Source organism: Gopherus flavomarginatus, chromosome 7, assembly GCF_025201925.1.
Source record: "Gopherus flavomarginatus isolate rGopFla2 chromosome 7, rGopFla2.mat.asm, whole genome shotgun sequence".
Lineage (NCBI taxonomy): Eukaryota > Metazoa > Chordata > Testudines > Testudinidae > Gopherus > Gopherus flavomarginatus.
Window position 1 is genome coordinate 52567052 of NC_066623.1, and position 23094 is coordinate 52590145.

The 23094-nt window shown below is 43.7% G+C and overlaps 1 protein-coding gene across 8 annotated transcripts in view; it reads right to left on the reverse strand.

The window, feature by feature from the left end:
* Positions 1 to 244: 244 nt before the first annotated feature.
* LOC127055818 (dimethylaniline monooxygenase [N-oxide-forming] 3-like) overlaps positions 245 to 23094 on the reverse strand; it is a 161295-nt gene continuing 138445 nt past the window's right edge. For 4 of the 8 annotated variants that reach the window (XM_050963260.1, XM_050963259.1, XM_050963255.1 and 1 more), the window contains 8 exons: positions 20570 to 20707; positions 12399 to 12587; positions 11122 to 11284; positions 9441 to 9583; positions 8735 to 8934; positions 6183 to 6541; positions 5818 to 5890; positions 245 to 2100 (listed from right to left, as the gene is read on the reverse strand). In XM_050963260.1, the coding sequence (XP_050819217.1) occupies positions 1761 to 2100; positions 5818 to 5890; positions 6183 to 6541; positions 8735 to 8934; positions 9441 to 9583; positions 11122 to 11284; positions 12399 to 12587; positions 20570 to 20701 (1599 nt within the window). In that variant the 5' untranslated portion in view covers positions 20702 to 20707 and the 3' untranslated portion in view covers positions 245 to 1760. Of the gene's footprint in view, positions 2101 to 5817; positions 5891 to 6182; positions 6542 to 8734; positions 8935 to 9440; positions 9584 to 11121; positions 11285 to 12398; positions 12588 to 20569; positions 20747 to 21069; positions 21156 to 23094 lie in introns of those variants that run through there. The other 4 variants (XM_050963258.1, XM_050963253.1, XM_050963256.1 and 1 more) reach the window with 3 other exon arrangements.

A 23094-nucleotide genomic window follows, 5' to 3' on the forward strand; every position in this document is an offset into this window, starting at 1 on the left:
CACTTAGTACATCCCATCCTCTTGGTATAAATCATCATCCTTTTGCCCTAGCGCCAATCACTATAATCGACATCCTAGTCCCTCACTTTACACAATACTACAGTTGCTAGCTACATAAACCCCTCGTAATAAATGATTCATTGTTTCCTAGCTGAGAGAGAATCAGGAAACTGGTGAAAAGATTCCAATACATTTTAATTTCAGTATTGTAATTGACTTTATTTTTTTTAAATGGTGGGTTGTACAATAGGGGCCTGATCCAATGTCCATTGAAGTCAACGGGGGGGGGGGGGGGAGAGTGGGTCTTTCCTTTGAGTTCCATGGTGATCAGCTCAGGCTAGGGAGAAGCGACACAATAAATGTAATCCTACCGCGGAACATCTGGGCATGCATCTGGTTTAAACATGACTGGGCATATACCTCCCTCTTCTGTCTGGGTGAGTGAGGATCTGACCACAGCATTCAGTCAAAAGCAGGAGATACTGGATAGCTAACAAGAGCCTGTTCTAGACTGAACAGCTTCAGATAATAATGTTGATTGGTACATATATGGTGCCTTTCGTACAAAGAATGCAAAGCACTTTACAAAGTTGACAGCAGGCCCTGCTTTACAGATAAAAACCAACACACATGCAAATAGCATGGTTTCCCCTCTGACTGCAGTGTAAACATACACTGGTCTCTTGTTCTAACTAGTATGTCACACTGCTTCAAGGGAACATTTATCCAAATGAAAAAGAAGATTCTGGGGGCTCTTACTAAATCATGACTGGGGAAAGGTGGAGAGCAACAACTTGGCTGTCAAGCCCTCACTGACAAGTTCAGAGAAGTTCTCTCTAAAGCCAGCAGGAAACTGTATATTTTGTTTACCCTACCCCAGCTAGGCTAGTTATTTTGATAGCTCTGTAGTGTATGCATTTCAGATTGTTTGGTAAGAGGCAGATGCTGCAGCTGAACATGCTGTTAGAGAGAATTATTACAAGACCCGATAGAAATTTTCTCACTGAAAGGTTTTTTTCAACAAAAGATGGCTTTTTGACAAAAACAAATTTTCCACAAATATTTTTACTGTGGTTAAAATGTTTATTTTGGTTGGAAAAAATTTTTTGAGAAAAAATTTGAAACTGATTTTTTTGGGTGGGCAGGGGGGTATAACTCTCCCGTCCTGCCCAAGTCCGCAAAACAGGTTCTCATAAAAACAATTGGGTTTTATTGAAAACTAAAACTAAAAATTGTTTTTGAAGACTGAAAAATTTTTGGTTTTGTTTTTTCAACGACAGATCAAAAATTTCAGTGAGGAAACGTAAAACAATTTTAAAAAACAATTTCCCGTGAAAAATAATTGTTGTGTTTTGACCAGTTCTAAGTTTTCACGCTATTGAATACTCTAGATGTGAAGGGCCTCTGGTTTAAGAAAACACGGAGATAACATCTTATTTATCTCAATATTCCCCTTGTAATGAGTCTGTTCTTTCAGTATTTCCTAGGATACAAACAGAAGAACACAAATCAAGTTATGTTCATTGACACCAAAAGAACATCTGGCATTGACTTCTATGCATCGATGTCAGTTTACACAGTGGAGGCTGTGGCCCATTGAGTTTATACAAACGTGTGGTATATTTATCTATCTATTTGTCAACATCTCTATCTGCACACACAGTAGGTCAGAACTGATGTGAAGTGATAAGATTCTCTCCTCTCCTTTCTATTTTCCTTTCTATTCACTAACTTCATGTTGAGAGCCTTAAAATTGATGATTAGTTAAACATCAGAAAAACAGCAAGAAGAAGAGGGAAGACAAGTATTTTAAAGAAATTCAAGAAGGGGAAATGTTTCTGAGAATCATGTACAACTCGAGTCCTCGTAGCCTTCAGCGTCCGGTCCCACTGGGTCAGGATGGCATTTCTGGCTCCATCCCACTTCCCCGGTCCCGTCAGACGAAACTGGTATGGACTGCACGGGCCAAAGTACACTTCCAGGGCCAGCCTTGGATCCGTTAGGAACAGCAACGGAAAATTGGGCTTCACACCAATAGCAGAGGCGAGTTCATCCATGTAGGAAACATAATCTGTCTGTAGGGTATTGCTCTGCCCATACCTTAAGGTGGGAAGGGAGAAGATATAATACATTGCTGAGTACAGGACTATTGTACTCAGTATTGTTATAGAAAAAAAAACATTTGGTTAATGGACACAAGATTAACTCTGCACTTCTATATGGTGGTAGAAGGGACAGGTAACACCATGGAGTATATCTATTGTTGCTGTGATGCGGTATGCTATTGTTGCACAGAAATACTGCAGCAAAAACACATTTACCTCACTGCAATCTTACGTCTCATTGCCTCAGTGAGAGTTTTGCCTGAGTGAGGGTTGCAGGGACTGGGGCTGCTCTGAATAAGCTACTTCTGAGACTTGTTCAGAAGGGGTGGTTTCATGTGTTTGATATACAGCATTGAACTGTGACTGGATTACATCTGAAAAGGGCCAGTCTGATACCGCTGGAGAGAGAAGCCTTATATTTGTTAACAGAAGACATGCAGTGCGGACAACTACAGTGTAGGTGTTCCCCTACCCCCCCCCCCCCCCCCCCCGCAAAAAAGCCCCTCACTTGTGTGCTTTATCTGGGAGCTGGTGGGCCCTGTTCCAAGGGTGAGAAGATATTCTGTTCTCAACCTTAGCCTCTGTGCTGTAGGTGTCACTAAAGCAGCCAGTGTAATGGTCCTAATGGGGGGGCGGGGGGGGGGATGATTTGGAATCCAAGCAGGAAAGAGAGGCAGAGGCAATCTAGAGGTCAAATTATGTTTTATCTCAATCGGTTGGGGAAATGTAGAAACCAGTTAAGTGGAGAATAACCACAAGTAAATCAGTTAGTTTTTTTAGCAGGAACTACTATTTAGGTTTACACTGTAACCTCCAGTAAACAATCACTGTTATCTACGGTCTGTTGATTATTACTATCTTAATTAAACTCATGTTATAGGCAATAATTAATGAAATAACAGAATTTTCAATTAGAAAAAAAAAATGCACCAGAACATAAACCCCACCATTGTACGTTCCCTGGTCAGTTTCTTATTTGTAGCCTCTGTAAGCCCAGGGTTTGGAGAAGAGAATCTTAGGATGTTTAGTTACATATTGAGCAAGTCTCTTGTGCAATCTTTGTTCACTGTTCTAAGATTCATCTTAAATAAAGGCATGTATGTACTCCTTGATGCGATGTGCTGGCTTCTTGATTGAACAATTCTCTCTCCCCTCCTTTCTGGCTTACAGTCCCTTTGCTCAGACATTTTCACTATTCCTGTCACTTCACCTTGTCTACCTCAAGATGTTTTGTTTTACAGTCATTATTATTTCCTTCCTTGCGCTACAGCTCACTTCCTCCTTGTTTCTTAAGTCTGTGTCCCTTTAATTAGAGTTTCTTTTATTGCTGCTTATTTCCCCCACATTCATTCTTACTTTACCTTTCTCAGTTTTCTAACACTCCTTTTCTAATAATTCCTCAGATTACTTAGAGAGAGAGTCCTTTTCCCTCATATAACTGTACTTTTCTTCCTTTAACTTTTCCTCTTTTCCCTGTGTACCATTGTCTTGCTTCTTTCTAGGCCCTGTCCCGGCTCTCCCTTCTCTTCCTGTGTTCTCGGTCTTTCTTGCCCTTCCTGAACAGGACTTTCTTCCTTTCAGCTCTGTCCCCATTGCCCCTCTGATGATGCAACTTAGCTCCCCGCTTTCTGCATCCCTTCTTCTCTGGTGCCAGTCGCTGCCTCACTCACTACTAGCCTTGCTCTCTTCCACTGCTCTTTTGCCCCAGCAGCCTCCAGTGCAGGTGAGGTGTTACACCAGTGCGACAAGGGTACTCTGCACTATTGTTCACTAGAAATGGCCCTGAGGCCCCAGACTTCTTCTATTCTATGCCTTCTTGGATCCAAATACCTGGCCCTGAGGACACATCCCATGGCAACGTTACAATCTGGCTTTGTAAGGGATGCAAAAGCAAGTACATTGGCTGGCAGGAGTACTACAAATAAGACCACACTCTGTTAACTCCAGTGACAGTTGTCCATTTGTTATAGATCATGTGATTCTCTCACCTCATATTTTAAAGGTGATGTAAGCGCGTGAGCAGATAGGTAGCGTTGCCAACTCTCCAGGATTGTCCTGGAGTCTCCAGGAATTAATCTTTAATTAAAGATTATGTCATGTGATAAAACCTCCAGGAATTCATCCAACTGAAATTGGCAACCCCACCAGCAAGGGAGTTCAAATAAAGCCCTAACGCCAGGTCAGTTCAAGTCCCTTTCCTCAGGGCCAGCTTTCTCAACAGAAAGAAGATTCCAAAACAGGATCAAAGTAACAGAGAACACTTGGTAACAACTGACAGCTTTCCAGTTGACAGCAAACTGGGAGGGGAGAGGACATTTGCACTTAGGTAGGTTCTCTTGCGACAGCTTCCCTTTCTTTTATAGCCCCACCCTGAAAAAAATCACATGATGGGCAGAGAACCAGAGGGAAGTCTTGAAGACCAAAGTATAACTGAGTTCAAAAAAGAATTAGAGAAGTTTCTGGAGCATAGGTCCATCAATGGGTATAGCTAAGACAGCCATGTATGGAACCCCATGTTCTGGGTGTACCTATACCTCTCACTGCCAGAAGCTCAGAGTGGATCACTCCATAAATTTCCCTGTTCTGTTCATTGCCCCTGAAACACCTGGCATTGGCCACTGACAGGATACTGGGCTAGACGGACCTTTGGTCTGACACAGTATGGCCATCCTTATGTTCTGCATGTAACCCCTTCCATGAGTGCACTTACGGAGCGCCTGTATACTTTGTCCCTGGTGAGAAGATGCCTATAATAATGGACTGTCCCCTCAGACTGGAACTAACCTTGCTGGTCAGGAACTGAATTTGCATTTTGCAGGGAATTCCATGATTTTGAAAAAATCATTAATTCTGAATTGGAATGAAAAGTCAAATTTCAAAATGTGCCGCAAAATTAAAAGTTTTAGCTTCAGATCAAGGTTGTATTTTGATTTTGACTCTGCTTTATATTGTCTTTTATAAAATAACACAAAAATGTAAAAACATTAAAAATGTAACATAAAATAAAAATAAACACATTTCAAACAAAAAGTAATTTCAAAATTGAAAACTCAGAAAGTTCCAGTCCAATAAGGTTGGATTTTGACTGTCAGAAATGACACACTCTCACAGAATGTTTCAAGTTTAACAGATCCACATTTTCTGACAGAAAAACGCCCCATTGGAAATTTTCTGACCAGCTATCTACCCAGTACAACTCCCGCTGAAGTAAAGGGAAATGCTTCTGTTTACTTTAATGAGGACTGGGGGTCAGGCCTGTAAACAGGATTCTCCACCATTCTGAGGGTAGCTACACACTATTAGAGTGAGAGAGGTGCAGAACAATGAGGTATGGGCAGGGGGGTGCTGAATACTTGTTGAAGAGGCCACAAGGTTTTTAATAATCCTAAACCTGGTGCTGCAGAAGTTTTTCCTCTGTTATATTTATTTGGTGGGCCAAATAGGGGAGAACCAAGTTCCCAGGCTGAGGAGCGCATGTTATATACAATATTTGGGATGTGTGCTGGGGTGGGAAGTGGGAGTTTAAAAAAGTGGCTCCTTGGAGAAAGCCACTTGCTTATTGGATGGCAAGTTGCCATAATGTATCTGACAGGGCATATGCATTACAGAGATCAGACCATAACATTATGTCGGGTTTACACAGAAAAGAAGGAGGTGGTCCTTCATGCACACAGAGCTCGAAGGACTACCTGAGAACTGCAGTTGCACGTACCATTTGAGCTTTTTCCCCATTTTTTCATCAATATCTTCCATCATGTCATTCACTGGGGGAAGCTTATATAACCCTAGAAAAGAACAGGTAGGAGGTCACTAGTTTATTCCATCTCCTAAGTAATAAAATACTCCTCCAGCCCCTCACCCATGCACTCAGTTAAACCAGCTATACTCCCACTGATCTACAATTTCTGGGGTGAGCAGGCCTAGTAAATCCCATGAGGTCTGCTGGTGTACAAATGTATGCCTGCTTCTCTTTTTGGACCAGATGCCCAGCTTGAATCTGCAAGGAGCTATAGGTTGCATTCTCACATACAAGCTCATCTGGGATAGTTCTCCACTGCCCTAGTTCCCTTCACCTACCCTTAAACACCCTTATAGCCCAGCGAGCTTGGAGATCTGATGTTGGAATTATTGCACCAAGTGACTGGACCAGGCCAATGACAGCCATGGTTGGCTTCTCGAGTCGAGGAGGAAGGATGCCCTTGTACAAGGTAACCTCGTTGTCTCTGCATTTGAGGATGGCGTTGTCTTCCATGAAGGGGTAGGAGTAGCTGTAGCCTGTTGCAAAGATGACAAAATCAACGTTTTCCTGCACAGTCCCATCCTGAAATATAGCTGAGGTTTCTGTGAATTCCTTCACATTGGGTTTCACCACCACTGTTCCACATGTGATGCAGCTTGGGAGATCATCATTGAACACTGGCTCTTTACGGCTGGTTCTATAAAGAAAGAAAAGCACAGAGGCCTGTAGTATAAAGTGCTGCCTGTCTCCTGGCTAGGAGAAGCAGAGAGATCACTGTGTTTCTGTACTAACCCTTTCTCCTTGAGCCTATGGTTACTCATCGCCAGTTCTCCACAGTATTAATTCCTGTACTTGCCAGCTTGCTACCTCCCAACACTAGCACTCAAGCATGAGCTGATTTACATGGCATTGCTGGAGTACCTCTTCTTTGTAATGTAAGGCTGCAGACAGGATCACTTTAGCAATGAAGGTTTTTATCCTTTAAAGCTCAAGGAACCCTCTTTCTCATAGTAATTGCTTTAAGTCTGAATAAATAATTCACAATTAATTTTGAATCTTTATTTTGCTTATGAGATATCCATGAATGGATCACGATTTCCTCAGAATCTACCATTTTAAACTATTCAACACTCTTTTTTTGTGTTTTAAAAATACCCAACTTATGGCTGGATTGGAAACCGTGCTTCACAAGTCGTTTGTATTCTAAATTTGCTATTCGAACCCAGATTTGGTCAGATAAGTCACATGGTATTGTTTGTATGCCCTGGTAAATTGGGGCATAAGCATTTCTGGCATGCATGCTCATAGACATGAATTTAAAAGCCAGTTTCCACAAACAGGTCTGCATGCAATTTTGAAGTTTCCTTTACAAAAATATTGGTACCAATAATCTCATTTTTGTGGGACAGGGACCATCGTTTGGCCTGTGTTTGTACAGCACCCAGCACAATGGGGTCCTGGGGCAGGACTAGGGCTTCTAGGTACTACTGTAATACACATGATGAATGAATATTTGTGAGAAGCAAAACACGTAAATATTGACAAATCAAATTTATTTAAAAGTTGAATAAAACAATTTTTTTTCAATATTTGGCCAACTTTGAGTTCTAATAATCTGGACGCTGTCTTTTTATATGTATTATAATTGACATTTAATTATGAGAGAAAACAAGGTGAGGGAAGTAATATCTTTTATTGGACCCACTTTCTGCTTGCGAAAGAGAGCAGCTTTCGTGCTACACCTAGCATTTCTGGTCTGGAAAAGGTAATTTGGTGAACATTCTGATGATCTCTTCCATATTGAAGAAGAACTCTGTGTAAGCTCGAAAGCTTGTCTTTTTCACCAATAGAAGTTGGTCCAATAAAAGATATTTTCTCATCCATCTTGTCTCTCAAATCCTGGGACCACATGGTTGCAACAACACTGCATACATCACATAATTACAGCTGTCCCTTGAAACAGGATCTGCTAACTCACTTTTGAGATTCGGTGACATCACTGTGGTATTGTATCTAGCTGAAAAAAAAAAAACTATTGTTGCCAGCCACTCGACCCTAAACAATGAGATTGGGTCCACTGATCTCCATATACTGAACAACATATGGAACTCTGCACGTTTCCCATTCTTTCAGCTAGAGCTAAAACTAAGATCATCTCCATGGTACAATGAGGTTTAAAAGCAAAGTCAGTCCAAACATGGACTTCACTGGCATTCTGAAGTCCCTGCCAACACTTGGGATATTTCAGAAGTAAATTAATCCTTGAATTACCTACTAAAGGTAGTGTTGTGTTTTTGGCTTTAGGCAAAGAAGTGGATGTTGTTTAAAAAAGTAGGTAGTCTAATTGTAGCGGTGTCAATCTCAGGATATTAGGGAGACAAAGTTGGGGGAGGGAATATCTCCTATTGGGCCAACTTCTGCTGGTGACAGAGACAAGCTTTTGAGACACACAGAGCTCGAAAAGGTCTCTCTCACCGACAGAAGTTATTTCTCTAATGGCTTAGGAAAGACATTGCTGTCCTGGACCAGACCTAGCCCTGATAGTCTGGAGTCCCATCTCCAACAACAATGCATGAGAGCATAGCAAACTAGCCATGTGCACCTCTCCGGTTGCATAACTCTGAGCCCATATGGATTAGAAGGGACGGAGGATTCCTTTCCTACTCTTGCAAGCAATCCGTATGGCTCCTGAAGCGTGAGATTCCATTCACTTGTCCTGAGCTCTTATTTTTAAGCTAACCTGCTATAAACCTGCTGCCTGATGAGAAGAAAGTACATTGATGCTACCAGTAGAGTGCAACCAGGACACCACTGTGCTGCCTTTTCAAAGATGAGCAAGGCTTTGTCTTCCTCCTCAAATGCTTTGCAGGGAGAATCTCATAAAAATTACCTGTTCAAAGGCATCAGGCCGTAGTTCTCATGCTTAAACCACGTGTTCATCCTCCTCACGTACAGCCAGTCGCTGACAGAGGTGGGAAGGGTATTCGTGAGAAAGGTTTCAAAGCGAGTCACAGTCAACATATCCCAAGGGTAGCCTTTGTCCCAGACACGACTCATCACCCAGGAGCCGCTTCTAGAGCTGAGATAAACCTAAAAAAATAATGGAGAAAGCAGAGTGAGGCCATTACCATTCTAGAAAGACAACTACAGCAGACTGATCACTGGTAGAGTCCTCTTCACCACTTCAGTGCTCCAGTTTTACACCAATGTCACCTCGTGGACTTCACTGCACTTACGTTGGGGTAGAACTGGAGTGAAGCAGTGGTGAATCAGGCCCACTTCACACTTTTCCAGCTCCAGTCCAGAATTTGTGGGAAGATATACTGCAAAGAAGCCTACATTGCAGGAGTGACACCTACAGTGCTCTGCGGTTGGCCTGCTCTTGATTACAATTTGTGCCACATACTGTATTCCTCCGTCATGCGACCATTCTAAGCTTATTTTAAGGGTACAAACTTCAAAGCCACCTAGAAGACCTGGATGCCTATTCCCATGAATTGCGTGTCCAAATCCATGATGAGACCACTTTGAAACCTTCAATTATTGTACCTCAATAATGAGAACTAGCAACTCCACAGCAAGACAGGGAATTGTACCTGTGAGGCCGTGTGACTGAGTTCAACAGCAATGTCCGAACCAGAGTTTCCCAGTCCAATCACAAGCACTCTCTTCCCCTTGAATTTTTCTGGTTCCTTGTATTCCCGGCTGTGGAAGTAGCTACCTTTAAACTTCTTTAACCCTGAGGAAAAGTGGAAAGTAAAATGAGTTCATCTGGATATTTAAAGGGATAGATTTTACCCACTTGCAGCTGGACCCCTTTGCAGTAATTTGTGGGGTTCGGCATTTAGTCTCTATCTGATTTCCACAGCAGATTTGCTCATTTCATAAGTCACAAAAAGGATGGTTCATATTACTCATGCTACAGACTCCTCCTAGGCTTTAATAGGTAAAGGGGGTTCTTTTTTGTCTTGGAAACAATCTCAGGCACAGGACCAGGAGCCAGTAGCGCTGGTTCAATGTCCAGCTCTTCCACCTTGTCTAGTTTTTCTGGTTTTTCAAAGTTCTGAGCAGCTGCAGATGGAGTGGTGGGTGCTTAGCAGCTGTGCAAATGAGGTCCATCACCCCTCTGAGATTCAGTATTCCCAACTGTAAAATCAAGTACGGTGAGGCTGAATTCACTTACATTGGTAAAGAATGTTGAGACGCTTGGACAGAAAGCACTATGTAAATGCAAAGTATCCTCATCCTCACCAGACATAAAGGTTCTCCCACAGCATCTTAGTTGATTGCCATGTCAAGAACCCAGTTGCTCCAATGAAATTGCAGATAGCAGAAGCACTTAGAGGTCACTGAGAGCAGAACCTGGCCCTGCACATTTTGCTGACATTTTCTGGTGAGACTTCCAACCTCAAGACAAGAGAACACTTGCTTGCATAAAAAAACATTGCATTTGACAATAGGCCTTGATCATATAAGAGGATTTGAATTGTTAACATGAATGAAGGACAGAACAAAATCCCTAGAAACAACCTCTCCAAGTTGTTCTAAAGAGATTAATCCTGTGCTTTCATAATGCCCTGCCAAATAATAAAATTTGATGACTATACCATTGCATAATGTTTCTCTAAACAAAAAGCTAGGGTTTACATATCGTAATTGCTAACATTGTATTTGACAATTATATGGTCTTAGTTTTGAATACTGCTTACAGTTCTGAACTAAACAGTTACTAAGAAAGCCTGGCAAGTTTTTAAAGCTATCATTAGAACAAATTGAAAAATGCTTAGTTTTTGTGGGTGACTAGGTGGGCGAGGTGATATCTTGTATTGGATTAACTTCTGTGGGTGAGGGAGACAAGTTTACGAGCCACAAGAAGTTCTTATGCAGGTCTGCAAGGCTCGAAAGTGTCTCTATCACAACAGGAATTGGTCCAATAAAAGATATGACCTCCCCCACCTTCTCTCGCTATTATCTTGGGACGGACACAGCTACAACTATAAGGCATACAACATATTTTTTGTGTGAAATTGTAAAATTATTTTACACAATTTTCTGCAATTTTGTTTTGAATTTCCTATGAAAGAGAGGAAACTGAAATGATTTTGTTTTCAAAAAATCATTATTAGTACAAATTTTCATGTTTTGGTGAAGTTTTTGAAAACTGAATTTGTTTCCAAAAGTTTAGTTTTTTTCAATTAAAAAAGCTTCCCAATGTGCTGATGAAAATGTTTTGACTAGTCCTTGCTATAATATATGCACTGAACACACACAACTCACCAGGGAAGCAATCAACTGGGAAATTTGGATACACATGATGCCCCGAACAAACCATAACCGCATCAAATACAGCTGACTCCTCCTTCCCGTTCCGTTTTGTAATAACATCCCACTGTCCGGTGACTGGGAAATCGGGGCGTTTTTTTATACTGCTGACCATAGTCTTAAAAGAAACAAACACATCAGTTTGTATTTATTGACAGATAATTCTCCAGGCAGATAGATTTGTAAGTGTCATCGGCCTTACTGGATTCACAGCACAGAGCTGGGTGAAATCTTGCCTCCACTAAAGTCCACAGGAGTTTTGCCATTGACTTTAATAGGGCCAGGATTTCACTCTGGAATACATGTGTAAGAGCTAATGAACTGACCTTGAGCTCAATAACAACATGCCAAATTATTTTGATTCTCTTGCCTGGCATTCTCTTACTGCTTTGCCAAAGCGACACCTTACAAAGATGGAAGTCAGTTACAGAGATGTGTTTTCAGTGATATACCATTCTTAGAAGGTAGGCTTTTTGGGGCAAGGACTGTCTTTCTGTTCTGTGTTTGTACAGCTCCTAGCCCAATGGGGTCCTGGTCCATCCCTGAGGTCCTATGTGCTATTGCAATAAAGATAAATAATAATAATCACTTTGAGCTGGGTTACCTTTTGGAATCAGAGCTGGGCAAATGTAGCCTTTTGGTATGTGTTTACCCAATAGCAGACTGATTTTCACAGGTTTGTTCATTATTAAAACTCAGTCAATTAATGCTTCTGGTAAATTTCAGCCCGTGAATGGATTGCTCAGGACTAGTTCTTTGCTATACCTAATTCACTGTTCTTGCTGTGTGATGTCGTCTAAGCCACATGGAATTGTTTTGATTGGATGACCGAAACATTTATTTTATAAACAGGAGGAAGGCTTAACTCGTATTTAATCCCTGTGCGTCCCCTGTCTAACATTCAATTATTCCACCACCAAAACATCATGTACATAGAAGCCAGACTCAGAGGGGATGTTTTGAGAAGCACAGTATGACCCATTTGCCCATGTGAATTACCAGCAGACAGACTGATTATATTTGTGGTTACTCTGAATTAGTCAGTTAAGTCCTGATGGTGCCCATCTAAGGAGGTCAGTAGGGGTAGGACTCCAGCCTCTGCCCTCAGAGGAATAAGGGGCTGGGAGTGAGTTACTCCACCACTAGGAGCCACTCTTCTAATGGAGACAGGAAGTAGGTAAAGCCATGACTCCGGCCCTCCATGCACTGGCCTTAGCAGCTCTAAGTCTTACCTTGAACTTTATATATCTTAAAAGAGCAAAGTGCTTCGCATACATCCTGATGTACTCTTGGAGCTTTGAATTGTGCATGTAATTTGGAAAATCGTCAGGGAAAGGGAAGTCAGGGAAACACATCATTTCTTTGCAGGAGTTGGTGAACACAGAGCGGTAAATGCTAGCTCTGCCTTCCTCGGCACATTCCTACAGAGAATAATAATAATGAACAAAACAGCAAAAACATCCGCACAGAAGATGGCTGCAAGACTTGCTATAACATGGTGGAGATTCACTCACTAAAGAATTAGCCACAGAGACACAATTCTCAGCTTATCTGGGATGCTTCATCCAGCGTTCCTGCACACATAAGATGAGAAGCATGAGCTGATGAGTTACAGTGTTCTACCAGTGTTACCAACTTGCAACATTTTATGTTTATTTTAAAGCCCTTGCTCCTGGAAGCAAGTGATGACATGAGAATCTAATCTTTCATTTTTTAACAGAGTAAGCTGTAGCCCATGGTTGCACAGAAAAGCTTGAAAATGTGACCTGAGTGTCCCTTGGAGGCAAGTAAGAAGAACTCCAGATTTACCATTTTTAAAAAATCATGATTTTTATGCCAATCTCGTGATCTTTTCAGGCCTGATTTATGATTTTTGAACACCTGGGGTTAGCAACACTGGGTTATTTGGAGACGTGCCATTGTAACCCATGTTCCATGTGCATGCCATCTTCTCCTCTATCTGGGTGAGTCTGCTGTGATTCTTCAGCTCCAGGTGGGGAAACTCATCCTTTTAGCTCCTGAGGTACCTGCCTGGTTTGAACTCCAGTGTGCTAGTCAAAATGTCGGCTATCCCACAATTACAGAGAAATATGCTAGAAGGTCAAAATTCCCATTGACTTCAATGGAAGCAGGATCAGACCCCTAAGTCCCAATTCTACAAGGCACTTAAGCACATTTTGCTGAATAGGGATGGATTTGAGTATGTACTTCAAATTAAGCAGATGCTTAAGTCCCATCTTCAACGGGATTAAATTTAACTGTGTTTTTTAGTGCTTTGCTGAATCAGGGCCCATGTTTTTACCACGTAATTACAGAGTACAGAATTCACCAGTCAAATCCCACTAAGGACGGAGAGAAATGTTTGGTATAAAAATAAATCCAGTCAAGAAAGAGGACTCCAAGCTTTAATATAATAGATGTACAGAAGTGCTGTTGCCTTCTCCAATCCTATGCTCCTTTCACAAAGTCTCTCAGATTCTATCACAGGCAGGGAAGAAAGAACATATGCATAACTTCAAATCAATACTCTTTAAAACAAAGTTGGAGGGAGTGTTGTCTGGGGAAGGTGACCAGGAACCAGGACTTGAGTTACATTCCCAGCTGTGCCACGGGCCAGCTGTGAAATTTTGGGAAAGTTACTTCACTGCTGAGAGAGACAAGGCTGCTGTGACTCAGTTTTCCCATCTATAAAAGGGGGATAATAATACTACGCTAGCTAAGGCCATGGCTACACTGGAGAGTTGCAGTGCTGGTGGTGGGTTTACAGCGCTGCAACTTACTCTGTGTCCACACTTGCAAGGCACAGCCAGCGCTGCAACTCCCTGGCTGCAGCGCTACCTGTACACTTGGTCTGCTTGGGGTGTAACGATTGCAGTGCTGGTGATGCAGCGCTGCTCGTCAAGTGTGGCCACCAAAAGCACTGTAATTGGCCTCCAGGTTATTAGGAGGTATCCAAGAATGCATGTTCACAACAAACTGGAAGAATGGCTGAACTCCGGGCACCCAGGAGCTGCTTATCTAAAAAACAAACACAGCTGCTGTTTGCTCCAGCGAGCGAGCGGAGTCAGGCAGGGGAATTGCTTTGGAATGTTCACAGCTGTTTGCTTGAGGAGAGAAGTCACACGGTGGAGCGGGAGGGGGGAGTCCGTGTTGAGCAGCTGCTTATGTGGTCTGAAGGCTATTTAGGAGTGCATAATTTGCATTTAGTGAATAAGAGAGGGGTGGGGGAAGGGGTCGAAACTTTTAAAATGATTGAAGGTAGGTGCTGTGTATCTTCCAGTCCTTAGAACTTGCAAGGCAGGGAGCTGACAACGTCAGCTCCAAAAATCCACTCTCTCTGTCTCCCCCACGCTCCCTGTCAAACTCCACCCCACCTTCCTCTTTTGAAAAGCACGTTGAAGCCACTTGAACGCTGGGATAGCTGCCCACAATGCACCATTCTGAACAGCGCTGCAAATACTGCAAATGTGGCCACACTGCAGCGCTGGTAGCTGTCAGTGTGGCCACACTGCAGCGCTTTCCCTACACAGCTGTACGAAGACAGCTGTAACTCCCAGCGCTATAGAGCTGTAAGTGTAGCCACAGCCTAAGATCACTTTGAGATCCTCAGATGAAAGACTGTAAACAGATGCAGACTATTATAATCAACTCCTCCTCCATTTATTGGTCGAGACCATAGTTCAAGTCTTCAGGAGGTCTGTGGTTTCTTTGCTGCAGAGAGCTGCTAACATAAAACCAATGCTCAAAGCAGGGCAAGGAATTTGGTTCCCCATCCCCTCTGCTCCACCAACACCCCCCTCTTTGTCTGCTTGTTCGTCAGATTTTTGCACAATCCCCTCCTTCTTCGCAGCCACCTAGGCCTGGTTCAACCTCTCTGAGATCATCTACAAGGCCTCACCTGTCCCTATTTAAATATCCACTTTTACTGTGCTGCCAACAGTGAACCTAATTGAAGTGGATAAAGATCCCGATATAGCATTCCCCTTCCTCTAACTTCCTCCTGTTTGTCTTTGTCCTGCCTCTCGGCCCTTCTTGAAGGTCTACAAAGCATGTGGCATATCCCGGATGCTGCCCTAAACAGCAGCTATATGCTGATTTGCACCCACTCTGAGATAGGGTGACCAGATGTCCCGATCTTATAGGGACAGTCCCGATTTTTGGGTCTTTTTCTTATATAGGCACCTATTACTCCCCACCCCCTGTCCCAATTTTTCACATTTGTTGTCTGGTCACCCTACTCGGAGAGCTAGGATGACAAACCACACATGCATCTTGACTGTGATTCAACGCAGGATTTCAACTCAGGCTTTCAGAGGGACAAGGCTAGTGCCTTAATCTACCTCCCTTTAATACGAATATGAGAGTTCGGAATGTAGAAAATGCAGAAAATTAAGAACATAAGAATGGCCATACAGGGTCAGACCGAAGGTCCATCTAGCCCAGTATCCTGTCTTCCAACAATGGCCAATGCCAGGTGCCCCAGAGGGAATGAACAGAACAGGTAATCGTCAAGTGATCCATCCCCTGTGCCCATTCCCTGCTTCTGGCAAACAGAGGCTAGAGACACCATCCCTGTCCATCCTAACTAATAGCCATTGATGGCTATCCTCCATGTACATATCTAGTTTGTTTTTGACCCTGTTATGTGTGGCTATTTGGCTTTGTCTGCTCGTGAAATGCAAAGGTCTAATGCGACCCTATTGAAATTAGTGCTAAAAATCCCATTGATTCCAGTGGGTGCAGGCTGTGGCCGGAGTTGGTTAGGATGGTGCAGGGAGAACTAGCTGGGAGCAATAGTATGTAATTTAGAAAAAAAAGAGTTGGACTGAACATCCCGACAGATTTATTTTGTTGTGTATTAGTCTCAGAGGGGAAGTGGTGCATGGCATGATATATGGAATCGCTGACTGTCTTCACTGGGAGGCATTTATTAAAGAAAACAGCTACATGTTACTGAAAAACAAACAGGCTTCCACACAGCTTGAGTTCCAATATTGTCTCTCCTGTTCAACATGGGGTGGGTTTCAGAGACAGAGCTCCAGCCCAAGCCAGAAAGTCTACGTGGCTATTTTTAGTGCTGTAGCCTAAGCAACGAGAATCTCTGCCATGGGTTTGTTTTATTGTTTGCTGTATAGGCGTATCTAGAGACAGTGAACGGCTGAATATCAGACTGCAGCCTATTACAGGGCAAGCACTAATCTCCTAGGAGGTTTAAAACTTGACCAAGGCATTGAGAAATAAAAAGGCTGGGAAGAATCTTGCATTGGCAAGATGGGCATAAAACAGAGAGCCCCACTGATACTTCTCTGCTAAGCATTAATTTGATCAGTAGTCGGGAAGTTGCCAGTGACCTAAGGGTTAAAGTAGGTCGTTGCCAATTCATGCTTAGTGTTTAAAGTTACCTGATACGGGTGCATTTGGACTTGTGCTCTGCAAATGGGAATGTGAAGTAAGAAGGGTTATGTAATGAAAACAGAACAAAACACATAGTTCCCTATTAACAGGCAATGAGGCGCAAAAAAGGGAGTTGAACCTTTGTCAACTGCATGCTTCTTAGCTGGATTTTCCTTGCAAATACAGGAGTATCTTTACCTGTTGAGATAAGGAGCTTTATAAACATCTGGGATGGGCCCTGCCTTTATTCACCACACTCACTTTAACTGATTGAAGAAATACAGGATCCCCCTAAAGTTCCTCTGCTTTGTCTCAGATGCTAACAGATTAATGACTCTTTGCGTGACAGCCTGGCTATTCTTAAGCAACAGGTAGAGAAACCACAACCCTGTTGTTTAAACACAATATCACTGTCAACAAGTTTGAACAAGTGATGGCCAGGAGAACTGCACAGTGAATTGTCTGCCAGGTGCAAAGCTTGGGGATCTCGAGACATCTATACAGACTTATGTGCAGTGCTGGGGAGGAGCTGATGGTCATGGTGCATGAAAGAACCAATGACATAGGGAAAGGTAGGAGAGAGAGCCTGGCGGCCAAATTTAGGATTGAAGTCCAGGATCTCCATAGTAGCATTCTCTGAAATGGTTCTAGTTCCACAATTAGGGCCAGTAAAGCAGGCAGAACTGCAGGGGCTCGATGTGTGGATGAGATGATGGTGCTGGGAGGAGGGATTTAGGCCATAATGGAGAAGCTAAATGAATTATTTGCATCAGTCTTCATTCATATATGAAATTGCAGAACTACTAACTGTCGTGTGTAGCTTATCACTTTGATCAGCCTCTGCACCATATGGCTGGCGGACAGCTAATGTGACACTAATTTTTTATAAAGGCTCCAGTGGGGCTCTCTGTTTTATGCCCATCTTGCCAATGCAAGATTCTTCCCACCTGTTTTATTTCTCAATGCCTTGGTCAAGTTTTAAACCTCCTCTGTCAGGATGTTCAGTCCAACTCTTTTTTTCTAAATTACATACTATTGCTCCCAGCTAGTTCCCCCTGCACTATTCTAACCAACTCCAGCCACAGCCTGCACCCACTGGAATCAATGGGATTTTTAGCACTAATTTCAATAGGGTCGCATTAGACCTTTGCATTTCATGAGCATACAAAGCCAAATAGCCATACATAACAGGGACAAAAACGAACTAGATAAGTACATGGAGGATAGTTCCATCAATGGCTATTAGTTAGGATGGACAGGGATGGTGTTTCTAGCCTCTGTTTGCCAGAAGCAGGGAATGGGCACAGGGGATGGATCACTTGATGATTGCCTGTTCTGTTCATTCCCTCTGGGGCACCTGGCATTGGCCACTGTTGGAAGACAGGATACTGACCTAGATGGACCATCGGTCTGACCCTGTATGGCCATTCTTATGTTCTTAATTTTCTGCATTTTCTACATTCCGAACTCTCATATTCGTATTAAAGGGAGGTTGATTAAGGCACTAGCCTTGTCCCTCTGAAAGCCTGAGTTGAAATCCTGCGCTGAATCACAGTCAAGACGCATGTGTGGTTTTGTCATCTTAGCTCTCCGAGTAGGGTGACCAGACAACAAATGTGAAAAATTGGGACGGGGGTGGGGGGTAATAGGTGCCTATATAAGAAAAAGACCCAAAAATCGGGACTGTCCAATCGGGACATCTGGTCACCCTATCTCAGAGTGGGTGCAAATCAGCATATAGCTGCTGTTTAGGGCAGCACCCGGGATATGCCACATGCTTTGTAGACCTTCAAGAAGGGCCGAGAGGCTGAACAAACCAGGGCCGCCCAGAGGATTCAGGGGGCCTGGAGCAAAGCAATTTTGGGGGCCCCTTCCATAAAAAAAAATTGCTATACTATATTCTCATGGGGACCCCGAGGGGCCCGGGCAAATTGCCCCGCTTGCTCCCCCCCACGGGCAGCCCTGGGAAAATAAACCTTCTGCATCTTGGCATAAACCCAGTTTCGAGAAAAATTCTTTACAAGGTATCACTGGTTCTCAGAATCAGCTAGTGCAAAAAGGCACTAAAGCTCATTAAAAGAGTTGGACAAATATTTTCTGTCAAAACTTTTTTTGGATTGAAAACTAGGGGTTTTGAAAAAGCAGAAAAAAAATCACAGACAATGTCTGCTTTCCTTCAAAATGTGTTGTGGTTTTTTTAATTGAAAAGCTGAAATTAGTCTGCCAAAACCTGAATATGTTTTGGGGTTTCAGAAGTGTGTGGCCAAATATTGGCTGCTTGCTGTGTTTGATTGTTTAAAGAAACAATAAAAAATTCTGCTTAAAAATATCCAAAACTTTTGAACCACCTCAGCTTGTGACCAAACACCTGAGCCCATCCAGTCCAAGATTTTTCCAGGTTTCTCATACTCTACTGGCTTCCTTGACTTATATCTGTCTCCATAACTTTGAGTTCATGTAGGTTTGAACATAAGAACGGCCATACTGGATCAAACCAAAGGTCCATCCACCCCAGTATCCATCCAGCCCAGACAATGGCCAATGCCAAGTGCCCCAGAGGGAGAGAACCTAACAGGTTACGATCAAGGATCTCTCCCCTGCCATCCATCTCCACCCTCTGACAAACAGAGGCTAGGGACACCATTCGTTACCCATCCTGGCTAATAGCCATTAATGGACTTAACCTCCATGCATTTATCTGTTTCCTAGAGACTGGCTCCATGGGGTCCTTCACAAACTAGAGATGGTTACTGTGGGTTTGTCTTTAATATAGTTTATGTACATACTCCACGAACTGAGCATTTGAGCTTGTTCCAGAATCTGGGATGAGCTTATGTTGTGAAAACTGAAACGCTCAACATAGCACATGCATGTGAATGGACACAGGGTGCTAAAATTAAATTAACCCAGGAGTTTTCAAACTGGGGGTCGGGACCCTCAAGGGGTCACAATGTTATTACTGGGGGTCGCGAGCTGTCAGCCTCCACCTCAAACCCTGTTTTGCCTCCAGCATTTATAATAGTGTTAAATATATAAAAAAGTGTTTTCAATTTATAAGGGGGGGCGGGAATTGCACTCAGAGGTTTGCTATGTGAAAGGGGTCATCAGGACAAAAGTTTGAGAACCACTGAATTAACCCCTCTGAAGCCTCAGGGAATGCAGGGGAGGGGGGCGGGTCTCCTTTGGTAGGGGCGGGAAGGAGGTAGGTGCTGTAGGATATTGCTCTTCTCATGTGATCTCTCCCCCAGTGGCTAATTTTAAATGAAGCTACCCTTCCCTGACACAAATCTCCCTATGACACTGAAATTAAATACAGACTATAATTTGGCATTTGAGAAGTGAAAGTGATGGTAGCCCTAATGGAAAAGTTAACAGCTTGGCCCTTCTGCAAGCCTCAAACTGGTGAATGAGCTTTAGGGTAGGGAAGGCTGTGCCTCCCAAACAGCCTGGCCCTGCCCCCTATCTGACCCTCCCTCCACTTCCTGCAATACTATAGAATACTATATTCTCGTGGCGGCCCCTGCGGAGCCCGGGACCTGGGGCAAATTGTCCCACTTGCCCCCCCCCCCCCCCCGGCCAGCCCTACTTAAGCAGTGAAATCTCAATAAAGCCTCCACAGGGTCCTTAACACAAAGGAACTTTTACAGGGACTGACCGGCTGATTTTCAGAGCACCCACAGCTGCCCTCTACTTAACCTGAAGTTGGAGGTGCTCAGCTTTTCTCCAAATCAATCTGTGGCTGTGACTGTGGTTAGTAAAGTGACCATTAGCATAGATTTCACCACCCTGTGCAAGTGCCATAGAAAGACATGGTGCTCAAAAGTTAGTGATCTGTTCTAAACAATTAACAGATGCTTCTCCTGAAGAGCAAACCAGACTATAGGCATCAGGGAAAGCAAGATACAAGACAGGGTGTATGCAGAATGGAGTGACAGCTGGGATGTGACAAGACCAGCCATATTCTGAAATAAAGAATGTTTTGTCATCCGCCAATGAGCTTCCCACTTACTGTGAATTTCCAGAGCCCTCCTATGTCATCGCTTCTCTCGAAGCAGGTGGGCTCCAATCCCTCGTCCAGACAACACTTAATGGAGGCCAATCCGCTCACGCCAGCTCCAATGATTGCCACTCTCTGTACCATGGTCTCCTGCAGCAGAGAAGAAGCACACCTCTTCAGTGCCTAGAGCTGTCAGTGAGCAGAAAGCACAGCATTTCAGCAGAATGGCCTAGAACTTTATTAGAGAAGACTAGGCCACCTTTATGGACAGAAATATTGCACACACGCTCACTCTCTCTATAAATATAGTGGTAGCTTGTTCTGATTCCTATTAACACCCAGTGATGTGAAACAGGTAATGGAATGAAATGGAGGTGATTGATTGCCCAAGATCTGCAGGAATGTTAAACTCACAGTTATCAGCTGTCCACTCTGCATTTCAGTTTTACAATCACTTTAGCCACTTCTCTCTTTTTAGCCTCCCCAAAGTGATGTCCCGCTTTCGCCATTACCTTTGCTCCTTCTCTTCTCCAGCCGAGTCCCTGATGACTGTGAGTGGGTTTCAGGCAGGCACAGGGGAAAGCAAATGCCTTTCCTGGAACCTATTATTTTCAGAAACACAACTGAAATGTGGGAGGAGCTTCCCTTAAAGAAAAAGCCACTTTTACACACCATATCACAGGAGGCAGGTCTCACTGGCAGGGCTGTGTAAGGACATGTCTGTATAGTATTGGTGGTGATTTTTGGAATTTAGCATACCTGGAATGGAAAGGGAGGAGGAGCTTGGAGATTTGAGCTCTCTGCTTCAGAAATAAATTGTCTAGGTGATGCTATTCCAGACAGCACCTGGGGTCATTGGGCAGTGGTGACCAACCCTGATTCCCATCTGGATATAGCATGACAATGATTCCCTAAATGCCCTCCTTCCACATCCCACTTGGCTCTGACTCCACTTTCCAGCCCACGCAGAGTGGTTCCTAGAAGCTACAGACCCTGCAAACAGGCTGGAAATAGTCTTAGATCACATCCCCAGAGTTGTAGTAACAGGAGGGAGAGAAAGGAATACATGGAAGTGGGGTGATCTAGTCATGTTCTGAGAGGAAGCGGGATGGGACTCAGCATCTGGGGAACCTAAACCACCCATTCACCCGAGGGCTATTTTATAGAAGGCTTCTTATATGCTGTCTGTCTGGTCCCCACTGTCCTGTCAGCTACTGGTTCTTCCCAGAATGGTGGAGTCTCAATACCTCGGTTAGTTCTTGCCATGTTGTCAATACAAAGTGTTGTTAGGAGTGTGCTACTCCTCATTTCAGCCCTAGAGAGGGATTGTTGGGACATCAGTGATGGTTCTAGTCCTTGTTTGCACACAGCACAAACCCCACCAGCAGCGAAACGGGTGTATATTCACCTGTCAGCCTGTGCTAAAGAAAGCTGAGGTATCTAGTGAAACCCTATTTGTACACTCTTCAGGATGTCTGGCTCATCCAGATTTTCCAATGCCTTCCTTTGACTCCGAATGTGCAGGCACTTCCTTCTGACCAGCCACAAGCTAGGCACAGAGTCCCCTCGCCAGTGAGTGCTAGACCTAAACAAACCCATAAGTCATTGCCTAGCCCTAGATCCGTGGGATACACGTCTCCCTGCAGTAGATCTGTGTGTCAGAGATTGCACAATGCTGGAGCTGCATGAATAATCCATGGCAAGTAACTTGTTGTGTGCAGCTGGTTAGTAGCGGTGGACAAGAAGTTGTATTGGTTATTCAAAAACTAGGACTGACCTCGCATATTTTTGAGGGCTACTGACTGGCCCTTCATCTGTTCATATGGATACAAACACAGAGCATCCACCACATGATGTAACTGGCACATTCAGCCTCATTCGCTGTTCACAAGTAGTCTGGACCAGTTTGCCATTTTTTTGATGTGGCTATTTGTTGGAAATTATTTGCATAATCACATCTGTAAAGGAGAACTTTGGAGCAGAGAGTGGCTGCTGAGGATCTGAAGGATGGGAGTGCATGAGAGCTGAAGGACAATCGTACACAGGGGCCAGTTAGGAAGATCAATGCGACTTCATCCAGGAGAGCCGAGAACCAGCGCAGTGCCTGGTGGGACAGAGAGTGCAATGGACAAGGGGAGAAAAATCATTTGGTGTGATCAGGGACCACGGGTCCCAAACCCTAGTCCACAGGGCTCTGAGGTAGGCAATCAGAACTTTTTGGCTCCTAGAGACCTGGTAACAGTTGCCAGAATGAGAAGCTCAACCCTGACAGAAGACTCTACTCCTGGGCTCTCATTGGTGGAACTCCAGGAGTCCGGATTGTTCCCTTCTCCTATTGAAACCAAGCAGAGGAGCAGGAAATTGTCTGTGCAATTGGGTTTCTCCTGCTCAGGGCTGCATCCACTGTGCTACCTGCCCCCTACTGGGTCAGCCTGCCCATGTCCCAGTCATGACAGCTATGGAAAAGAGGGCAGAGTAAAGCATATGGATGCATGTTGCCCAGATAGCCTATTATATATTTGTATTACAGCAATACC